The sequence below is a fragment of the Oncorhynchus nerka genome, linkage group LG20 (assembly GCF_034236695.1).
Source record: "Oncorhynchus nerka isolate Pitt River linkage group LG20, Oner_Uvic_2.0, whole genome shotgun sequence".
NCBI classification, from domain to species: domain Eukaryota; kingdom Metazoa; phylum Chordata; class Actinopteri; order Salmoniformes; family Salmonidae; genus Oncorhynchus; species Oncorhynchus nerka.
This window is the reverse complement of record NC_088415.1, coordinates 23,140,418-23,164,427: the sequence shown is the minus strand read 5'-3', so window position 1 is coordinate 23,164,427 and position 24,010 is coordinate 23,140,418. Positions and strand designations below refer to the sequence as shown.

Sequence of the window (24,010 nt, the reverse complement as noted above, 5' to 3'; positions counted from 1 at the left end):
TGATATTGAATGGGTTTTCCAGAGGCATAAAGAGGGAAGAGTGTGATATTGAATGGGTTTTCCAGAGGGATAAAGAGGGAAGAGTGTGATATTGAATGGGTTTTCCAGAGGGATAAAGAGGGAAGAGTATAATATTGAATGGGTTTTCCAGAGGGATAAAGAGGGAAGAGTATAATATTGAATGGGTTTTCCAGAGGGATAAAGAGGCAAGAGTGTGATATTGAATGGGTTTTCCAGAGGCATAAAGAGGGAAGAGTGTGATATTGAATGGGTTTTCCAGAGGCATAAAGAGGGAAGAGTGTGATATTGAATGGGTTTTCCAGAGGGATAAAGAGGGAAGAGTGTGATATTGAATGGGTTTTCCAGAGGGATAAAGAGGGAAGAGTATAATATTGAATGGGTTTTCCAGAGGGATAAAGAGGGAAGAGTATAATATTGAATGGGTTTTCCAGAGGGATAAAGAGGGAAGAGTATAATATTGAATGGGTTTTCCAGAGGGATAAAGAGGGAAGAGTATAATATTGAATGGGTTTTCCAGAGGGATAAAGAGGGAAGAGTATAATATTGAATGGATTTTCCAGAGGGATAAAGAGGGAAGAGTGTGATATTGAATGGGTTTTCCAGAGGCATAAAGAGGGAAGAGTGTGATATTGAATGGGTTTTCCAGAGGGATAAAGAGGGAAGAGTGTGATATTGAATGGGTTTTCCAGAGGGATAAAGAGGGAAGAGTATAATTTTGAATGGGTTTTCCAGAGGGATAAAGAGGGAAGAGTATAATATTGAATGGGTTTTCCAGAGGGATAAAGAGGGAAGAGTGTGATATTGAATGGGTTTTCCAGAGGCATAAAGAGGGAAGAGTGTGATATTGAATGGGTTTTCCAGAGGCATAAAGAGGGAAGAGTGTGATATTGAATGGGTTTTCCAGAGGCATAAAGAGGGAAGAGTGTGATATTGAATGGGTTTTCCAGAGGCATAAAGAGGGAAGAGTGTGATATTGAATGGGTTTTCCAGAGGGATAAAGAGGGAAGAGTGTGATATTGAATGGGTTTTCCAGAGGGATAAAGAGGGAAGAGTATAATTTTGAATGGGTTTTCCAGAGGGATAAAGAGGGAAGAGTATAATATTGAATGGGTTTTCCAGAGGGATAAAGAGGGAAGAGTGTGATATTGAATGGGTTTTCCAGAGGCATAAAGAGGGAAGAGTGTGATATTGAATGGGTTTTCCAGAGGCATAAAGAGGGAAGAGTGTGATATTGAATGGGTTTTCCAGAGGGATAAAGAGGGAAGAGTGTGATATTGAATGGGTTTTCCAGAGGGATAAAGAGGGAAGAGTATAATATTGAATGGGTTTTCCAGAGGGATAAAGAGGGAAGAGTATAATATTGAATGGATTTTCCAGAGGGATAAAGAGGGAAGAGTGTGATATTGAATGGGTTTTCCAGAGGCATAAAGAGGGAAGAGTGTGATATTGAATGGGTTTTCCAGAGGCATAAAGAGGGAAGAGTGTGATATTGAATGGGTTTTCCAGAGGGATAAAGAGGGAAGAGTGTGATATTGAATGGGTTTTCCAGAGGGATAAAGAGGGAAGAGTATAATATTGAATGGGTTTTCCAGAGGGATAAAGAGGGAAGAGTATAATATTGAATGGGTTTTCCACAGGGATAAAGAGGGAAGAGTGTGATATTGAATGGGTTTTCCAGAGGCATAAAGAGGGAAGAGTGTGATATTGAATGGGTTTTCCAGAGGCATAAAGAGGGAAGAGTGTGATATTGAATGGGTTTTCCAGAGGCATAAAGAGGGAAGAGTGTGATATTGGATGGGTTTTCCAGAGGCATAAAGAGGGAAGAGTGTGATATTGAATGGGTTTTCCAGAGGCATAAAGAGGGAAGAGTGTGATATTGAATGGGTTTTCCAGAGGCATAAAGAGGGAAGAGTGTGATATTGAAATATGCCAGAAGAAATCGTATAAATAAGACATGTATATAAAAATAGGCTTTTTCAAAATATACTCTCTTTACCAATATTTACCAAAAAGAGTGTCTGGTTGAATATGTCTTGTTAAATTTAGTCAGCTTGAGGTGAGCGTTGTCACTCAACACAGACAGTAGTGTTGATGCCCTTAGACCACAGTGAGGGATTCTCCAGACTAGCAGCAAACAGAAGGAAGACTAAGTCCACGTCCAAAATGGCACCCTATTCCCCATATAGTGCACTACTTTTGGCCAGAGCCACTACAAAAGGAATAGGGTACGATTTCAGATGAAGCAAAAAACTCATGTCAGTAGCCTATTACCAGCCTAACCTGGAACAATCTGAGCAACATACTATTCCAGGTGGTCCTAATTCCAGTGTATGACTCTAAATTCTATTTTGGATTGCATTAACAAAGAAAACAATAACAAAAACTCTCATTGGGGAAGAACCCACCATCTACACAATTAAGACTTGCTCCATAATGGATCAAATCAGTAGTTTCTTTATGAAATAAATTAATATTATTTATTTGTCTCTAAATACAGTGTGTTAAATATTCCCGATGGCTGTTTAATTTCATTTGTGCATAGCGCGTCTTATTGAGCTACAATCTTAGAAAAAAGGTGCTATCTACAACCTAAAAGGGTTCTTTGGCTATCCCCATAGGAGAACCCTTATGAAGAATTGAAGAATCATTTTTGGTTCCAGGTAGAACCCTTATGGGTTCCATGTAAAATCCTTTCCACAGAGGGTTCTATATGGAACCCAAAAGGGTTCTACCTGGAAGGGTTATACTATGGGGACAGCTGAAGAGCCCTTTCAGAACCCCTTTTCTAAGAGTGTACAGGTACAGAGAACTACAGTAGTAGCAGAGTCCAGCATTATATCCAGCACTGATTTATGGTGAGCGTTGGGGGAATCCATTCACTCTACAGTCAACAAATAGTACACATCCATCCATAGCTTTTTAACAGTCTCAGCATTGACACATAGTCCAAAAACATAGGCTGGCTGGCTGGCAGACAGTGCAGTGTGTTATAGTTCATGTCCTGAGGCTGTCCCATCCTGCCATCCAGGACACAGTGTGTTTCCCTTTATGGTGATCTGTTGCAGGCATCCCAGTATATGTCCAATGAGAGGGGAGATGGAGCACTGCGTGCAGACAAAATCGCTGTTGTTCCATCTTCTGCTTATAGTTCCTCAATGTCTACTGCTGCAAAAACAGCAATGATCCATTACCTAAAAAGTTTCCATTATGCACACACACACACACACACATCCATAACCACACCCACACCCACACACACATCCGATGGTCCAATAAATACTGTCATTTGCAGGTGTACACCTCTGTCCTCTCACTGCAGGTGTTGCATTTGACGTAGCAGCACCACAGGAACTTGCAGTTGCACTGCCACACGCGGGAGTACTGGTGTGTGTTGTACCCTCGTCCACAGCACATCAGGTCACAGCCGCTGATCTGCTGCATAACAGTCTTATTACACATCCGGCCCTGTGTCCCCATACTGCCTGTCACCGGGTCCGCCTCGCAGTAGTTAGGGGACTTCTCAATGAACACAAGGTCTGTGTCCATGGGCTTCCGGTAGGAGTAGGGCTTCTTGATCTTGAGGAATTTGGGCCGCTTGTTGCGGCTGGCTTTGACCGGTTCCACGTGCACAGCATGGGCATACTTCTCTTTGAGAATGTAGCCGAGCTCGCGAAACTTGGGAAGTTTAGTCCAGCAGGTTTTAGTGGTGCAGGAGCCCGAAACACCGTGACACTTGCATTCCAGATGCATGTTCTTCTCCAGGATCTAGACACACAAACAACCAGGAGAGAGGTTACCTTTACAGGCCTTGCAAACCATCTGCTGAAGCTTCTATCACCATATATAAAAGTAGGTCATTGAAAAAGAAAAGAATCTGCAAACATATAATACTATTATGTTTATAATGCACTTATAATGCGCGATAATGGCCCAGAGGGTTCCATATTTATTGTCATAATAACACGATCCTCTGAAATCAAAACATTCTGTGCAGGCCCAAGAGTCAGTGGATGTGGAAGTAAATTACAGGCCTACATAGTTTGATTGCTGAAAATAGCAACATAGCACAGTGACATACTCTGAGACTCAGGTATGTAAAAGTCAAGGAAGTGGGTAACATTGTGTGCACAGTGCAGCATTAGATCAGTAACTAGCTACTTGTGAATACAACAGCCCTTTAGAAAACAGTAGCTTAATTCAGACTGTACACAGGAGCCATAATTCTGGATCAGGTTACAGTCTCCTTGTGTGTAGGAGTGACTGGACAAGCTGCTGAATGATGTGGATTACTGTTAAAGCCTTCTCCGATGACTATTACAAGTGTCTGCTATCTCAACCTGAAAAGGCACAGCCAACACTATAGCTACACTAATGTACTTGTCCCAATTCCTTGAACTAAATTGTATGGGGAGTTTGTTTGGAATCTACTATCTATATGCTAAAATAGATAGATATTTGGAGAGTTCCCGCAATCAGTGACAAGTGAAAAACCTTTAATTATGTTGCATAAGAACAATGCATATTGATTTTCCATGTCCACAAATTCTAGAATCAATAAAACAGATTGTATTTTAGTGCCTTTTACTGGAAATGCATACAAATGCATGAAAGTGCGGAGAAACAACGGTCTTTGCGGTTAGCCCTCCGTGGTATACCAGACAACACTTGGCTTCCAAGTTCCTAATCCATCAGTAGCCCTGTGACCAACACTTGTGACAGGCTTTGTCTGGTCGTATTGGACCTGGGGGCTGTGAACCGCGCTCCTGCTCAGTGTCACTGCGTTGATTAGCATAAATAAAGGAGGGGGGATAACTATCAAAACAGAGAGGCCATTTATTACCAAGGAGAAGGAAAAAAGAAAAAGCCCAACTGATCTGAATCCACGAATGTAGCCCGTTTCACTGTGAGAGGCAATTTAGCTGTCTAGATAAGCGGGATGAATTCAGGCCCCACACAGAAAGGCAACAGTGAGCTGTTGAGCACAATGTGTGAGTGAAGGCTTTTCAGTCTGTCTGGGTACGTGTTGGTGGTTTGAATCAGGCCTCTGTGGCACAGAGAGAGAGAGAGGGGTAAGGCTTGACTCTGGAGGGAGAGGTGCTTCTTTCCTCTTCACTAACTCCAGTGTACTGCTAAGGAGCCTCGCCCAAGTTGTATGGCACAATTATTCTGCTTCTTCTTTGACTTGCAGACTTGCTGGAGTCTCAGGGCTGATCTATTATTTGCTGCAGCCATGGATGCACAGGAGCCTTGATCTGAGAATGTGAACAGTCCCTAGTCCCTGATCCATCCTGGTTGTTTCTAGGGATTTTTCCACAGTGTTAGTCATTGACAGACTACAAGCCATTGAAAACAGCAGGTGACTCACATAAGTTGCTTTAAAGTCTTCGTTAGGCAGGTAACCGCTCCCAAGAGACATGGTGATACAGTAGATATGATTATACGATGTTAGGAGAGGTTATGGACAATAAGTATCACATAGAAACCTGTGGCACAAGACTATCACACACAATAAGTGTTTGGCTCTGCAATATCAGACAATCCAAGGAATGTAGGTATTGTGATAAACCTGAAGTAACTGTATCTTCTCCCAAAAGTGCAGAGCATAGGGACCACTCTAATGTACAGTGTCAATTTGTTTTCAGCCCAGATATCTGGGTCGTAATCAAACCCTGCCACTTAAACTGCCCCCCTAAAAGCTTGCATTTATTTCACTGCCTGTTTAATCTTGGCCCCAATGCCCAGATCCTTGGCAAGGTCCAGCCGCTTCTGAGCATGGTGGAGACTACTAAATCACAACAGCCATGGTTACTGAGGCCTAGCCTACATTCGGAAGGCCATGTCGTTAACCAAAACTTTGGTCTCTTTCAAGTCTGCTCTGTACCAATTTGGGTAAACTACAGCACATTTTATCTTCAAGAAACTAGTTCCTGATTACAATAAAGACATTATAAGAGATTACTGAGATTGTTCCGAAAGATCTATGTTGGTCTGATGTTTTCATACCACAAAAAATGTTTTTGGAGTGAACTACCCTCAGATTTTGTTGTATTGAAACGTTTTTGGAGAATGGTCCTACATCACCTAATTAAATATTCTGGGATCCAGTTTAGGTTTGCTGGGATGACATTTTCACCATGGAAAATACATACTGCCTTCTATCTATGATCCTTCCCTATGGAGAGAGAAACAGGAAATGGAGTGGTGTAGTCATGTACCTTGCATCCCACCTCGTTGATGTGAAGGTTCATCAGGGATCTGGCTTTCTGTTTGAAAATGCATGGAGCCTTCAACCTACAGATGTGCTATCTTAATTTGTTTCAGAGGATTTTCCTGCACAGCAGGAAATGTAAACTTGTAGTATATTTGGGATTTAAAAAAGCTTATAAAGATCGTAATTTCAACGTAAACATTTCAGACTTGTTTTGCCCTAACAGAAAATGTATCAACCCCTACAAAAATGTTCATTAATTAAAATCTACATAATAATTAACATTTCCTGTTGCTGCAGGAATATTTTCTTGCTTTGAGAAACTGTTCAAATTCAGATAGCACATTTGTAAGATCCTTCCCTATGGAGAAAGAAACAAGAAGTGGAGTGGATGGTCACGTACCTTGCGTCCCACCTCGTTGTTATGCAGGTTCATGAGAGACCTGGCGTTCTGTTTGACCTCCCTGGCATCAACGAACACCTTGGAGAAGCCCAGGCCGTAGCTGATGTCTGCTGAACAGCCGCCCCACTTCCAGCCCTGGCCTTTACTGTAGAAACCCTGCTTCTCCGTATCACAGCTGCAGTCACTCAGGTTTCCCTGCGTACAGGCTGCAGTGATGGCGTGGGCAACTCCGGCCGCAATGATGGCATAGGTGAACGCAGCCTCTTTACTGCCTAGGAGAGAACATAGGAGGAACTTGAGTATTTTACTGACTTGCAGTTTATAATTTTAATGTATGAATGAGTGTGATATCTGGGAGATATCTGATATCAGGAATAATGCATATATTTTTGGTGCTACAGCTGTATGTTTCACCACTTGATAAATAGGACAGGGATAAGGGAGGAAATATGAATTTTCATTACATACTTCCGTCTAAATGGTGCATATAAAATATAATGTATACTGTATGTTGAAAAATAGCCATTTGAAAGCAGATGAACCATTAAGTGTGAGTGCTCATATCAAAATCTTTGTCAGTCTCACTCACGACCACTCAATGACTACAGTAATCCGGAAACTGGCCTGCCTTTTACCAAAATGGCTGTGAACTTCCAAGTCAATAAAGCAGTATGAATGAGAGGGCTTTGGAGAAGGAAGAGCTATTGATCCGATCAGAGCCTGGTACGCTCTGTGTATTCTTGCAGGGTGGATCTTGATTCAGAGGTTATCTCCCCAAGGTCCGACTAACAAATCATTTACGCACACTGGGGTGTTTGAATTATCGGGAAATAGTTTAAGATTAACCTGTCATGATTTAAAGAGAAGAGCTTCTTGCAAAAAGATTTTAGTCATAGCATGTATTTCAAGGTCTCAAGATGATAAGCAAATAGGGAACAGGGAAACTGGCTTATACCCAGCTTTAATACCAAGCTTTAATGTACAAGTGCATACTTGTGTAATTTTCCAATGAGTTAGTTTAGTTTAACATTATTTCCTGATGCAAACAAATGGGTCGCAGATATTAATCTTATTATTAACCAAACATGAATTCTCTGTGTGCATGCATAGAGAGTGAAATATCTGCATCTGAAGTTATGTAGCTAGAGTATATACAAACAATAAGCTACTGATGGCAATATCCATCATATCTATGTAAACAAACTCCTCCAGTTGACATTTCCTCAAAACAAACATGATACCATCCTCGGTACTTTCTGGTGAACACAGATTCACTAGGTGCTGCTGCCCTGTTCTTGATAAACATCTTGGATCTGTGCCCTTGCCATTGGAAAAAAAAACTCATATTGAGGCATCAATTATGTGGACGTTTTTATAGATTCGAATGGCCCCGAGCCAAAAAAAGAAGGTGTGCCAGCACAAAGTCAGTCAGTTCTGACTGCTCCGCTGTTCATTTCCCCCCAGATCATTGGTTCAAAACAAAGGAGGGTAGGAATTATGTAGTACTTTGTCACGAGACCTGAGTGGAAAGACTTAAAAGCAACGGAAGCAATGCTTTGAAGTGTTGAATATGAATACTCTTATTACACCAAGTTATATGTAGAAAAGACCATTTAAAAAAAGTATAATTAAATGTTATTTTAGTATTCATGTTGGTTGATATGCAACACACAAGATACTACTGAAAAACTACTGAAATACTAAAAACATTAGATGCACCTTGCACCCCTGCAAACAAAAAAAACCCTAGGCTGCCTTTCCTAGGCCACAAGTGAGAGCATGCAAGCTCCACCCCACTCACACTAGACATCAACAATGGCATTCGTTTCTAACCACTAATCTGATCAGTGAAACCAATCTATTTTGCATGGTTGTCCATGCCAAACTCTTCAATGTCTTAAACCACTCATTCATGAAGAAAACATATTGTGAAAGACCACCGTTTTCACTTGAACAGCAGGAGAGGATTATGCCTTTCACACCAACAGCTGTAGATAGCCAAGACCTTTTCATAGTGCCAACCAACCAATAATATTGCGAACTGCCATTGAATGCACTAGTTGTGGATTTATAGTAATGCATTGTATGAAGGGAAATAAGAGATCAGAAGATGACAATTAGCTATACTGTAGTCTACACTCTTAAAAAAAGGTGCTATCTAGAACCTTAATGGGTTCTTCAACTGTCGCCATAGGAGAACCCTCTGAAGAACCCTTTTTGGTACAAGTTGGACCCTTTTGGTTCCAGGTAGAACTCTTTTGGGGTTCCATGTAGAACCCTTTCTACAGAGGGTTCTACATGGAAACAAAAAGGGTTATCCTATCAGGACAGCCAAAGAACCCTTTTGGAACCCATTTTTCTAAGAGTGTAGCTAATTGTCATTGATGGTTTAAACACTAACATTTTTCTATTTCAATGCTATTAGCTACATTTGTTGTGTGCGACTCTGTTGAAGAGCCCAACTCCAGGTTGAGATAGGATAAGATCCTAGACTACATTCTAGTTGCACCCTGAATATGCAACAATCTGGTGGTTGCCACAGATTCACCATCTGCTGAATATCTGATCACATTGGGATCAATGTCAGCTGCTCTGTTATCCAAAGTATCTGTGACTTTATGCAATATTATGCACAGGAGCATACTCCAAGAAGTCCTTCAGACAACTCCAGGGCATGCTTGATAGGCACAACATGGAAAAGTTCTTATTGAACAAGTTCAGCCTCCATTGTACCAGCCATGAGCCTGCATCTATTGTAGGCCATCCCCGTGTCCCCAAATACATCCAATACACTCATCAATGCTATTGCCTGACCAGGTAGTTCCAGTACTTCATTTGAACTTTTCCTTTCTTTCCTTATTCCCCTGTGTATGTTCAGTTCAGTATTTTAGGACTTTATTTCTCTGTACTTTCTATCCACTGTAACTTATACCCGTGGTAAGATTGTCGTCTTTACTGTGAGAGCCACAGTAGCCAGTGATAGAGAAAGATAAAGACCAGTAAATATGTGTCTCAGGAGACTACACTGCACTGAAAAGACAGGCTGTCAATGTTCACAAGAGCTTTGTTACTGTGCTGGCTTCTGATACATTTTGGATTTGTTCAGTTCCTCTCCTTTCTCTCTCACTCTGGCTCTCTCTTGTAAGACCAGTGTTAGACTTTAGAGATAGGAAGTAAATGACACAGCTTCAACCTAACCATGATAATTTAGGTTATTGGGAAAATGTGTATGCTGTTACAATTAAGTTGCCTGTTGATACTTCTAGTGTATAGCCTATGGGAAACGTTTTTAAATCTCTCAGTCAACACATTGTAATTGCCACAGCATGTTGCTCTCAAATGGATACGCAGTTCCCTTTCTCTAAAGTGTGTCCATGTTATCGACGCACACATAATGCAAGTATATATAGCCTAAATACAGGAATGTATACGCGCTGGTGACATTAAAAGGGGGAAATATATTAGCACCTACGTGTCCGTAGATAATATTCAGAAAAGCAACAAACGATTTGTGTCAAATATCATTTGAATATACAGGCTAAACCAGGTTCTCAAAAGGATACGGGACATTTGTCTGCATGCGGCACTGAGCGCTCTTGACTCACAATGCGAAAGCTAACCTACAGGCCTTTATGAATTATACAATTGGGGACATTTTAGTAATGAAATGACATTTTAAAAAACTCTGACCAAATTTGAATTGATTTGCAACATACCCACTTTCAACTCTTTTCCGAAGACCGTTCTCTCTCCAAGCGCAGAGCAGTTCCAGCGCCCATTTTTGAATTGAAACTGACACTCGTTGATCCCCATTTGGGCTCCCTCTCCGATGACAATAATGGCATCGGGGCGACTCTGGCAGATTATCCGCTGTCGGGGAGCCAACCCGGGAATCTTGTTACAGATTATACTCGCACCTAGCGCGACCACGGATGAAAAGCCACTGTAAGGATACAAGAGTTAGACATGGAATTAAAGTGACTGCCAGATATTGCTATATGGACAACATAGTTTTCAAACTCCTAGATAATACCGTGTTTATTAAAGCTTTATTACATGTTTATAATATGAAATAGGGTTATACATTCATACAATTTAAAAGCACAGACTTAATGTTTTCCTTGCCTCTTGAGGTTATTAAACCTGGGTTTGTATAAATACGAGACATATCTCCCTTATTAAACTCAATGAACCTGTTTTTGAGTAATCTACAAGTGTGTTACAAAATAGAAAGGACTAAACATAAGCATTCTGTAGCCTAATTTATAAATTTAATGTAATTGATTTGTATGGGCCAAGAGATCGGAATAAACTTCGTCAGGTGGTTTCTAATGGTAAAAACTCAGATTTTCCATCAACTCGATAGATTTTTTGGAACAGAATAATTAAACAAACTCTCAGAAACCTTGCATTGTTCACGGGCCAATGTCAAATGAACAATGAACATCGTTTACGTAGATATATAATTACAATAATTGAAAGAAAGTTTCATTTATAGAAACGTAGCCTGTGTAACAAAATTACATCCGAAACGTTCTGTTATAGTCTATACTCTTTATGTTTTATATTCTGATATTTAGGAACATAACAATGTGAGATGAACATGCCTATAAGAATCAAACTCACCCGATTTTCAAATAGACAATCCCAAGGCAAAGCAAAACCCGAAAAATCCAGCGTCTAGTTTTCCGACTCATGGTGCTTCCACTCTCAGTTTCATGCAATGTGTAAGCGAAAATGATAAATAGATAGATATTCTCCGATAGTCACTGTCCAAGTATCCAAAGTTACTCCAAGTCGATACCAACGAATATCCCCAATAGTTACTCTCAATAATTTTATATAGTTTCCTAGCTGTAATGATTTCCGTAAATTCCCCTTAAGTGTCCCCTTTGCTGCGCCGGCTTGTCATTGCGAGGGTGTCACAGGTAAAACTAAGGATGAGAAAGTATTGTAGTGTGATTATCTCCTTCTCACAGTTCCTTTGCTACCCGCATGATCTATATATCTGGCTCATATATCCGGGGCGTGTTTAGAGGAGACATAGGGCCCTACTGTGGAATCCCGCCTGGGCTGAATCTCTCCACAACTATTCCAGTTGTCAGTTCACCTAATCATTAAGCCTTTTACCTTTCTAATAAATGAAAACACACACGCAGTGGATAATGATGGTAGTACATCTTGTGCGTTGATAATGAGAATATGTTATTTTCACTAACGGCGTATGATTATCATTAAATAGGCTACAATTTATACTTCAAAAATAAACATAGCCTAACTCGAACTGCCGAACTCATCTCAAATTAAATTACATGCATACATTTTCATTGCACTCACTTAATAAATTGTCCACATAACCTATTTTGAAACAAAACATGTCAACAAATGGTCGCCTTTATATATACAATGTTGGCACAATTTGTACATAACTTGCTTACCTGTGACAGCTCCTTCCTTCATCACATACGTCCAGCGCATCCTTGCGCCTCTGTTTTGGAGAAGTTTTGTACCATTTATAATAGCGCCATCTGCAGACCAATTAACATATATAGCGTTGAAAACTGAATAAAGATTCGCTGAAATTATATTTGACAGCCAGCAATAAGCTGTTTGTGCCTTTATTCTCTTTCCAAACATTGCATCTGCACTGTTCTTCAAGTAAATGTGTTTTTGTAAAAAAAATCTGTGGAAATTGTTAAAAGTGGTCCTTCTGCATATAGTTGTGTGGTTTGTTTAACTTTGCAATTATTGTTTTTTGTTTGATGTACATTTTAAAGTGAAAAATCCGAATTTCTGTGTCACTCTGTTAACATGGAATTGCCAATTTAGGCTATTTCAATAAGGCTGCATTTACACAGGCTCTTTTTTGCCACTAATTGGTATTCTGACAAATCAGATCTTTCCCATAATTGGGCAAAAGATCAGAATTGGGATGCCTGTGTAAACTCAGCCTATCCCTAGCCGCAGGAAGTAGGGGTGTTGAGGGTTCTGCAGCACCTGTTGAATAATATATATTTTTAAAGGTATAAAAAATGTAATGTCAGCACCCTCAACCCTAAACATCTTCCCGCGGCATGAGTGTATCTGTGCCAGTGTCTCTGTCTGTCTCAGGCTGCGGTCTTCCTGCCCTGCCAGCCGGTCAGACTGTCCAGCATCCACTGCAAGGACCACTCACACATCACAACAAGCTTTTCTCTGTGTTCGACATCAGCATTAAAAATACTAGATACAAGTCAGAGATCCAGGGTAAAGTGTCGAGTTGAGACGTTTAATATCTTAATCTATTTAGATTCTCGTTACCTGTTACTTTAACAAGCTTGTCCCCTTGTGTCATTTTCATGGTCGTTTGTAATGGATTTTTGGTCTAACTGCCACACATTTCCTCCTACTTCAGTTGAGCAGGTGGAGAAATTGTTGGTATTTGAGGGGAAGACCTCAGACATCCTTCTGGAAGGGCAGCAGCACTCTGTAATACATTTCGATAGCACTTTTCATAATCTCAAAGCACTTCAAAAGCTCAAAAAACAAATGAACAGTTGTGTAGCTACTGAACCTTCTCCTTCACAAAGTATGGCACCCACTTGTGTGATGCCTCAACAGCTCTGGCCACCAGAAAGCCCGCCACACACAGTTCAGAGTAGTAGCCAGTCGTCCTTTCTACGAGCCCTCGGACTCAGTACTGCATTCCTTTACTGCATCTCACATTCCTCTCAAGGTTCAGGTCCCTTTTCAATTGATGTTTTCAAAAGATCAGGAAACAGCAGCAAGGTGAAACAAAAAAATCTAGTACAGTTAGTGGTGCACGACTCCAGGATTTGGATTTGTGATTGGAGTCGACTTTTGCTCAACTCCAACTCCTGTGGTTGGAGTCATAGGAGTTGACTCTTGCCCAAAACACAAATTTAATGGATGCTCATACACACCATCTCATTTTAATTGAACCTTTATTTTATCAGGGAGTCATACTGAGACCCAGATCTCTTTTACAGATGAGCCCTGAATGACATTATAATTAGAGAGAAAACACACATCAATATAAATACAAAATGCAAGCAGAATGAACAACATGGTCATAACAAAACAAATGCATTCATCAGCAATAAGGTCCTCAATCACCTTTCTGAATTGCACTAGAGGCACCAAAATATCACATTTAAGAACATTTTGAAGATTGTACCACAAATAATGTGCACCTAAAAGCTGATTTACCTAACTCAATAGAGACCAAAGGAATATCCAAACCATCCCTGAGACCGGGGGTGGTAACTCATAAGTCTAAAGTTCAGTAAAGATGTTCGGCAAAGTCAGTGCAAGACAGGCTTCCCCAAAAAAGTAAGTATTTTATGTTTTTATTTTCCTCTTACGTCTCTCTGTGTTTCATCATTTTCCATCAATTCGCAAGAGGCTGAATGTATCTCACAGGAGAAAGCATCCAAGCGACTGAAACAGCGCCCGCTCTGTGACTCTACGTGTAGGCCATCTATTTGATACTGTCTAGCCCACACGAGTATGACCTTGTTGCCTCCCTATCCTAAATTAGCCGTGGATGGAGGTAGGGATTTGGTTTGATTTAATTCTCTGTACTGGCCAATGATTATAATGGCGATTCTGATCCAAACATGTATTTATATATTGTTGTGCCCCTGGCCTGAGAGGATGGAAGTTCAATATGTAGCTAGAGGTAGAAGGCTAATGTTAACTAGAGGACGATTCACACTGGATTCGTTTTTCCAAACTGCCCTCTGTAATTCTTTTTTTTTTCCTCAAAATTAATTGACTCATGATGGAAGCCTGGAGGTTTTTATTGTAGGCGTGACGATATTTAAACACCGTGTCTAGACAATAACAGGCTACATTGATAACTTGTACTTGGCTGCCAAATGTATAGGTCTCCCTATAATATTTAAATATATTTAGTGTGATCATAATCATTATTTTAGGGATCCATAAATGGCAGACATCCTTCTTAATAACAATGCCCAACATCCTGCTGATTTGCGCTGCTGAACCGTATTTGCACTTGACTGTGTTTATGGATGATTCCACAATTGTTTACACACGTTTGCTGAATCTTTGGCCCAGTTTCCCAAATCTTTGGCCCAACACAAAACCACAAAATGCAAAACTCTACAAATCTCTAGCAAAAGCAAAAGCAAACACTGCATTCAAATCTGTTCTCTCTTTCCAAAATGTTTTGTTTTTGCATCAAAATGGCACGCGTCTTATGAATAGATCTGTCTACCAACCAACAAAACACTGGTGAATATCCCATCGTTAGGTTTATGCCTTTTGCATTTTCAGTGTTACACTGTAGCCGGCGGTAAAATATTGTTACAGTAATGTATACCTACTTAAATATACATAAATAAACACACAAATGCAATACAGTAATAAAAACATTGTCATTTATTTCCAAAATGCAGTATCTCTGAACACTTGTGTTTTGTATGGAACACTTTCCATGCCCAACAGGAGAAAACCCTTTATCTTCATGAATGTTTTTCCTGGTTATCTGTAAAAAAAAGAAAAAAGAAAAATGAAAGTGGCTCATTCTTTCAAAACTCTAAACACAAAAAGACAAAATCACATGCAAAATGTAAGGAAAAAATACATTGGGCTGCATCCTGCCTCCTATTTTGGTCTCGCCACAACACCTCATCTACATCACAAGCGATGTTCTCCCTGGCTAAACAGCAGGGAAAGAATCTTCTGGAGTGACGGATCCAGCCGCCGAAAGCCCCCACAACAACTTCACCACATGCATCCTCCATTGCCTGGAGAAAAGGCATGTGTGCGAGGTGATGGCGGTCATACACATTCCATCGCTATGCCGAAAAAAACTCTTCAATTGCATTTAGGAATGGAGAACATGGTGGGAGGAAAAGAACAATAAATTGTGGGTGGTCGATGAACCAGTTGCGGACCAGATCAGCCCGGTGGAAACTCACGTTGTCACAGATGACAACATACCTGGGCTGCTCTGGTCCACCCCTCTGCTCGGCTGGAATGAGGATGCCATGTAGTGTGCACAGGAATGTGATGAGAAGGGCGGTGTTGTAGGGACCAAGGTTGGCATGGTGATGGAGGATGCCTTGCTGGCTAACGGCTGCGCACATGGTGATATTCCCTTCACGCTGTCCAGGGCCATTCACAATGGCACGGTGGCCAATAATGTTCCGTCCCCATCCCCTTCTTTTGGCTAGGTTAAAGCCAGCCTCATCAATGTAAATATAAACGTGCTGAATTGCAGAAGCATCCAGCTCTAAGACTCTTTGAAACAGACATGTGACATAGACCTAGAACAGTCAATATGGTGAGGCACAATACACTGGATTACAGTACTGTAATGTGTCTATACAGTGCTGATATGATAGTAAATTCACAGTATAGTACTTGCACATATTCATAGGGCTGTTCTTTAACCCAATCTGAGTTTCGTTCAAATGGCACCCTGTAGACCGGTTTCATCCGGATTCGGTTGCGCTGTAATACACGGTCCAATGTAGACAAGCCCACCTGTAGACCGGTTTCATCCGGATTCGGTTGCTCTGTAATACACGGTCCAATGGAGACAAGCCCACCTGTAGACCTGTTTCCTGTGGATTCGGTTGTGCTGTAATACATGGTCCAATGTAGACAAGCCCACCTGTAGACCGGTTTCATCCGGATTCGGTTGTGCTGTAATACACGGTCCAATGTAGACAAGCCCACCTGTAGACCTGTTTCCTGTGGATTCGGTTGTGCTGTAATACACAGTCCAATGTAGACAAGCCCACCTGTAGACCGGTTTCATCCAGATTCGGTTGTGCTGTAATACATGGTCCAATGTAGACAAGCCCACCTGGTGAATGTTATTGAATATTGTGTTGTCTGCAATTATGTGGTTCTGGATTTCTCATAGTCTAATGGTATTGTTTGCCACCACCATGTTCACAATAGCGGTCTCCTGTTCTGGTGTGAACAGCTGATGTCTTCAACCATGGCCTGGCCGTCTGTTCTGGTGTGAACAGCTGATGTCTTCAACCATGGCCTGGCCGTCTCTCAGTTCTGCAGAAGATCCACAAATATGATTTGATTGGTTACATTAAGCTAAAATAATCTATTTTCTTTCAATATGAAACGATATTACTGTAACATTGGCCAACATTCAGAGTAACATAGACCTACTGACATGTCGGACTGCAGTATACTACAGTATACATACATAAAGAGCATAATGTAGATGGTAGGTAACTTACCGGTTGTCATTTCTGAATGTACGGATGACAGATGCAACTGTGTAGTGGCTCAGGTTGGGCTGAACTCTCTGCCCAGCTTCTCTCATAGTCAATCCATGGTTGAGCACATGGTCAACAAATGTGGCCCTGATCTCATCTGAGACGACTGTCCTTCCTCATCCTCCACTTACTCTCACTCCTTCACCTCTAGCTCTTGCTTTACCATTGACTTCCATTTTCCCCCAAAACAGGAGAGCTCATCTGTGGCCTTTTAAAGTGCTAAAGCTCTGATTTATAAGTGAACAATTCAGCAACTAGTGTTTACACCTGTGAGGAGTGGGTGTTGCCAATTGGTGTATAGAGCTTGGCATTGTGATTGGCATTGCTTTCCAAAGGGTCTAAAGAGATTTTAATTTTGAATGTTGTGTGCCTAATATAGAGAACTGTGTGTAGTGTTTTGCAAAAGGTGTGATATAGAATAGAAAACTGAGTGTAAAGCTGGAATTGTGCTTGCAATTTTGCAGACTTGGTTTAATGATTTGGTACATGAGTTTCAGGTTTCTGTGATTGCGTTTCAGTGCCAATTTTAGTGTGTAACCAATTGGGAAAAACTGTAACTTGCCATTTCCAAAAAGTTTAGCGGGGATGCTGTTTTGCGATCTATTGCCTAGGACAGGGCTCTCCAACCCTGTTCGTGGAGAGTTACCAGGGTTTCATTAAATAAACTATAGGCAATAGTTTTTATTGGACATTTAAGCCTAATTAAACTGATGCAGTTGGCAATGTTCAACTTCAATTCACTGGCACTATAAAGAATATCTTAACCATAATCATTGATAGCCTAATATATGCTTTATTATAAACTGGATGGTTCGAACCCTGAATAATGATTGGCTGACAGCCGGGGTATATCAGACCCTATACCACGGGAATGACAAAACGTGTATTTTTACTGCTCTAATTACATTGGTAACCAGTTTAGAATAGCAATAAGGCACCTCGGGGGTGTGTGATATATGGCCAATATACCATGGCTAAGAGCTGTGTCCAGGCATTGCGTCGTGCATAAAAACAGCACTTAGTCGTGGTATATTGGCCATATACCACATCTCATCGGGCCTTATTGCATATACTTTTGGTGAATTTACGAGGCATTGCTAGATACAGATTACCAAAATATAACCTAAGTGCACGGTTCTGACCGCCTCGCTTTCTCTTTGCTATGAAAAACGCTAAATATATGTTTGGTCTTTGGTCTGTTGCAAGTAGAATAACTCAGCCTACTCATTGATAGTCCCTACTTTAGTGAACTTGCATGAGTCATTGCATGCAAATAAATAGCAAAATACAGCATTGCGGTAGCCTATAGTCTACATCTTTTGATTACCGATGCACGATTCTGACTTTCTGCCTGGTGGCCGACATGCCTGCCTATGCCTGGCTGTGACCCTTCCGTCTCTCGCTAGCTTGCTCTTCCGTTGCAGTGAACGTTTGTGTTCACGAAGTAGACTACGGAAAATAGTTTCCTCAGTTGCAACAATACTGAATGTTAGGAGTCGATTCCAGCATGACACCCAGAAATGGGAGTCGAAGGGCAAGGAGTCGACGAATCGATTCATTTGGAGTCGACTCCCCACTACTAGGTACACTGTCCAGATGCATAATTCGAATAAAAACAATTAGCCATTTAGCAAGCCAGCTAACAATGTCAAAAAGAGTAGCTTCAAGGACCATAATGGATCAATCTCCTCCATTTATGTGGTAAGGGTTTCAGTCTTATTGGTTGTGCATATCTACTACGGATGATAATAACCATGGATAAGATTGGATTGTTTATTTTGGTGCTCTACTAGTATCAGGGAAACGCATATCAGCATAATACATAGTATCTGCAGTGTTCTAGATCAATATTCTATTCTCCCCTAGATGTATTCTTTAAAATACTTTGGCCCTTGTTTAGCCAGGATATCTCATGGAATAAAAATCTATTTGTAAGTGTGTGGAAATGGATTGTCTCTCAGGACCGTTTACATGTAGTCACCACGTCTCAGGACCTGTCCTTAAGAGTGTGTGGAAATGGATTGTCTCTCAGGACCTGTCCTTAAGAGTGTGTGGAAATGGATTGTCTCTCAGGATCGTTTACATGTAGTCACCACGTCTCAGGACCTATCCTTAAGAGTGTGTGGAAATGGATTGTCTCTCAGGACCTGTCCTTAAGAGTGTGTGGAAATGGATTGTCTCTCAGGACCTGTCCTTAAGAGTGTGTGGAAATGGATTGTCTCTCAGGATCGTTTACATGTAGTCACCACGTCTCAGGACCTGTCCTTAAGAGTGTGTGGAAATGGATTGTCTCTCAGGATCGTTTACATGTAGTCACCACGTCTCAGGACCTGTCCTTAAGAGTGTGTGGAAATGGATTGTCTCTCAGGACCTGTCCTTAAGAGTGTGTGGAAATGGATTGTCTCTCAGGACCTGTCCTTAAGAGTGTGTGGAAATGGATTGTCTCTCAGGATCGTTTACATGTAGTCACCACGTCTCAGGACCTGTCCTTAAGAGTGTGGATGTGGACAACTGACAGAGACAAAGGGCTCACCCTGGAAAGTCGATACTACTTACTGGGAGCCTCTCACTCCATGTCCAGAAGACATTTCCATCCATCAAGGAAACAAATAAGGTAAATACAGAGACAGAATGTACTAAGTACTGTAGTGATAAACTGATGTACATTTCATGTCTTGTGTTTACAAAGCATTCATAATGTGGTCTGTGATTACTGAAGCATTTTGGCATCAGTGGAAGCAGTGGATATGAAGGATGTCCTGAAGGCTTACTCTTTCAACTCCCGTGCATCACTCCTCCCTGTGGGAGGACTTCATAGGTTCGACAGCAGTTTGCACCAGTCACTGAAATGTCTACATATTTACGAGCAGTGGTGTAAAGTACTTTAGTAAAAATAATTTTAAGTATTACTTGAGTAGTTTTTGTACCTGTACCTTACTATTTATATTTTTGACAACTTTTACTCCACTACATTCCGAAAGATTGATTTCCAAGATGACAAAGACGTCTGACTGCTACACCCTGTGGTGTCCCTTGTATATCTTGTATTTCTTCGCATATCTTTAAATATTTTCCTAAACCTCAACTTCTAAATACTCTCCTGCAACCCACCTCGCCCAATGTGGCGTGGAGCTGTTTTTTTATTCTCTAAAGTATTTCTATTTACTTCGGATCTGGAATCCCTCAACTGAAGTTAACCAGCTAACTAGCTACCAGCTATCAGTCAGCAAACCACTGCTAGCGGTCATCAGCTAACATTTAGCTCGGAAAGCGCTCTCCAGTTTGTACAACATGACTCAAACCAGAGCATAACGGACCTATTTTTCTCTCCATATCCCTGGATTCCTACCGCAAACTCTGAACCTTGTCATCTGGATCTTCGCAACTAGCTAACCGCAATCGCGGGTGAATACTCCTGGCTAGCGTTACAATCCCGGAGCAAGCATCAATTAGCCTGAAGCTACCACTGAAGCCCACTCCTGGGCTACAAAATCCGGACCCCTTCTACTACCGGTACGGGGCACGGAACCCCGCCGATCCTCTACGACTGGAATACCGACATAATCTGCCCGAGGATTCCAACAGGCCCCTCAGGTGCGACATCCGCTGAAGGCCCATTCTGTGAACCGCGGCCTGCTAGCTATCTAGAGCTACTTGGAACCCTAGTAATCAACGACTGGTCTATCGACGTCACTGCACGAGGAGGCAAAAACAGACTCCATCACGACGTCCCCCAAAGGCCCTTCTGCTAACTTGCTAGCCCCGGTCTACTAACTGCTAGCTTGCTAGCCCCGGGTCTGCTAACTGCTAGGTTGCTAGCCCCGGGTCTGCTAACTGCTAGCTTGCTAACCCCAGGCTGCTTACTGCTAGCTTGCTAGCCCCAGTCTGATAACTGCTAGCTTGTTAGCCCCGGGCTGCTAACTGCTAGCCCCAGTCTGATAACTGCTAGCTTCTTAGCCCCGGGCTGCTAACTGCTAGCTTGCTAGCCCCGGGCTGCTAACTGCTAGCTTGCCCCAGTCTGATAACTGCTAGCTTGTTAGCCCCGGGCTGCTAACTGCTAGCTTGCTAGCCCCAGTCTGATAACTGCTAGCTTGCTAACCCCGGGCTGCTAACTGCTAGCTTGCTAACCCCAGGCTGCTAACTGCTAGCTTGCTAGCCCCAGTCTGATAACTGCTAGCTATGCTTTGAATCTATGCCATCATGCCCAGAAACCTGCTCTTTTTACTCTCTGTTCCGAACGTGCTTGACGGCCAGTTCGTATAGCTTTTAGCATACCCTTATCCTACTTCTCCTCTGTTCCTCTGGTGATGTAGAGGTTAATCCAGGTCCTGCAGTGCCTAGCTCCACTCCCACTCCCCAGGTGCTCTCATTTGTTGACTTCTGTAACTGTAAAAGCCTTGGTTTCATGCATGTTAACATTAGAAGCCTACTCACAAAGTTTGTTTTACTCACTGCTTTATCACACTCTGCCAACCCGGATGTCTGAATCCTGGCTTAGGAAAACCACCAAAAACCCTGAAATCGCCATCCCTAATTATAACATTTTCCGCCAAGATACTGCCAAAGGGGGCGGTGTTGCAATCTACTGCAAAGATAGCCTGCAGAGTTCGGTCTTACTATCCAGGTCTGTACCCAAACAATTCAAGCTTCTACTTCTAAGAATTCACCTTTACAGAAACAAGTCTCTCAACGTTGCCGCTTGCTATAGACCACCCTCTTCCCCCAGCTGTGCCCTCGACACCATATGTGAATTGATTGCCCCACCATCTATCTTCTGAGCTCGTGCTACTAGGTGACCTAAACTGGAACATGCTTAACACACCGGCCATCCTACTATCTAAGCTTGATGCCCTCAATCTCACACAAATGATCAATGAACCTACCAGGTACAACCCCAAATCCGTAAACACGGGCACCCTCATAGATATCATCCTAACTAACTCGCCCTCCAAATACACCTCTGCTGTTTTCAATCAAGACCTCAGCGAGATCTCCCAGTTTAGGTCACCTAACAGAACGATCAATTCACAAATGGTGTCCAGGGCACAGCTGGAAGCGGAGGGGGGGGGGGGGGGGGTCGATAGCAGGCGGCAACAGTGAGACTTATTTCTGGAGAGGTTAATTTTAAAAATTAGTTCAAAAGTTCAAACTGTTTGGGTATAGACCTGGAAAGTATGACAGAACTTTGCAGGCTCTCTCTGCTAGAGGTCGACCGATTATGATTTTTCAACGCCGACACCGATTATTGGAGGACCAAAAAAGCCGCTACCGATTAAATCGGTCGATTTAAAGAAAAAATGTATTTGTAATAATGACAATAACAACAATACTGAATGAACATTTTAACTTAATATAATACATCAATAAAATCAATTTAGCCTCAAGTAAATAATGAAACATGTTCAATTTGGTTTAAATAATGCAAAAACAAAGTGTTGGAGAAGAAAGTAAAAGTGCAATATGTGCCATGTAAGAAACCTAAAGTTTCAGTTCCTTGCTCAGAACATGAGAACATATGAAAGCTGGTGGTTCCTTTTAACATGAGTCTTCAATATTCCCAGGTAATACATTTTAGGTTGTAGTTATTATAGGAATTATAGGACTATTTCCCTCTATACCATTTGTATTTCATTAACCTTTGACTATTGGATGTTCTCATAGGCACTTTAGTATTGCCACGAAAGTGCTGTTTGAATGAATGTTTATGCTCAGTCAGATTATATGCAACGCAGGACACGCTAGATAATATCTAGTAATATCAACCATGTGTAGTTAACTAGTGATTATTATTGATGGTTTTTTATAAGATAAGTTTAATGCTAGCTAGCAACTTACCTTGACTTACCACTCCTTGTGGAGTGCAATGAGAGAGAGGCAGGTCGTTATTGCGTTGGACTAGTTAACTGTAAGGTTAACTGTAAGGATCCCCCGAGCTGACAAGGTGAAAATCCGTCGTTCTGCCCCTAAACGAGGCAGTTAACCCTTCGTTCCTAGGCAGTCATTGAAAATAAGAATGTGTTCTTAACTGACGTGCCTAGTTAAATAATGGTATTAAAAAATAAAAATAATAATACAATTGACGCCCCAAAATACCGATTTTCACGATTGTTATGAAAACTTGAAATCCGCCATTCCGATTAAATCGGTCGACCTCTGCAGTAAATTGCAACTCCTCCCCCTTTGGCAGTTCTATCTTGACGGAAAATGTTGTAGCTGGGTATGGAAATCTCAGAATTGTTGGTGGCCTTCCTAAGCCAGGATTCAGACACGGCAAGGACATCAGGGTTGGCGGAGTGTGCTAAAGCAGTGAGTAAAACAAACTTAGGGAGGAGGCTTCTGATGTTGACATGCATGAAACCAAGGCTTTTTCGATCACCGAAGTCAACAAATGAGGGTGCCTGGGGACACACACGGCCTGGGTTTACCTCCACATCACCCGAGGAACAGAGGAGGAGTAGGATGAGGGTACGGCTAAAGGCTATCAAAACTGGTCGCCTAGAGCGTTGTGGACAAAAGATTTCTGGGCGTGGTAGAATAGATTCAGGGCATAATGTGCAGACAGGGGTATGGTGGGGTGCGGGTACAGCGGAGGTAAGCCTAGGCACTGAGTGATAAGAGAGGTTGTATCTCTGTATAAGCTGGTTTTAATGGGTGAGGTCACAGCATGTGTGGGAAGTGGGACAAATGAGGAATGATGAGTGGAACTAGGGGCTCCGCAGTAAACTAAAACAATGAGGACTAACCTAAACAACAGTATACAAGGCATATTGACATATGAGAGAGACATACAGCGAGGCATAAAGTAATCACAGGTGTTGATTTGGGGAGCTAACCAAGACAACAACTGGTGAGACAACAGCTAATCAGCTAAAACAACAACAGGTAAAATGGCGATGACTGGGCAGAGAGGGTCGGTTAACTACACACAGAGCCTGAGTTTGTGTCTGGGGCCGACAAATTTTTATATTTTTTAATTTAAAATAAATAAATAAACAGAATGGAGTACCGTGATTAATGGACAGTCCAGCGGGCATCAGCTATGTAGCCAAGTGATCATAGGGGAGCCGCGGAGTTGTCGCTACCACGCGGGCGACGCAGCGT

General features: G+C 41.8%; 1 protein-coding gene across 1 annotated transcript; it reads right to left on the bottom strand.

Moving 5' to 3' along the window:
• Positions 1-1,803: 1,803 nt before the first annotated feature.
• On the bottom strand, positions 1,804-11,590 carry LOC115101630 (protein Wnt-7a). The gene is made up of 4 exons (XM_029621089.2): positions 11,259-11,590; positions 10,349-10,575; positions 6,633-6,904; positions 1,804-3,786 (listed from the first exon to the last, which is right to left on the bottom strand). The coding sequence occupies exons 1-4, from the start codon at positions 11,327-11,329 to the stop codon at positions 3,304-3,306; spliced, it is 1,053 nt and encodes a 350-aa protein (XP_029476949.1). The 5' UTR covers positions 11,330-11,590; the 3' UTR covers positions 1,804-3,303.
• Between the last annotated feature and the right edge of the window lie 12,420 nt (positions 11,591-24,010).

Coding starts and splice junctions, on each gene's coding strand:
- LOC115101630 (XM_029621089.2), bottom strand. CDS start 11,329: ATGAGTCGGAAAACTAGACGCTGGATTTTTCGGGTTTTGCTTTGCCTT. Junction 6,905..10,348: donor CGGAAAAGAGTTGAAAGTGG/GTATGTTGCAAA, acceptor GTTCTCTCCTAG/GCAGTAAAGAGGCTGCGTTC. Junction 3,787..6,632: donor ACAACGAGGTGGGACGCAAG/GTACGTGACCAT, acceptor TTGTGTGTCTAG/ATCCTGGAGAAGAACATGCA.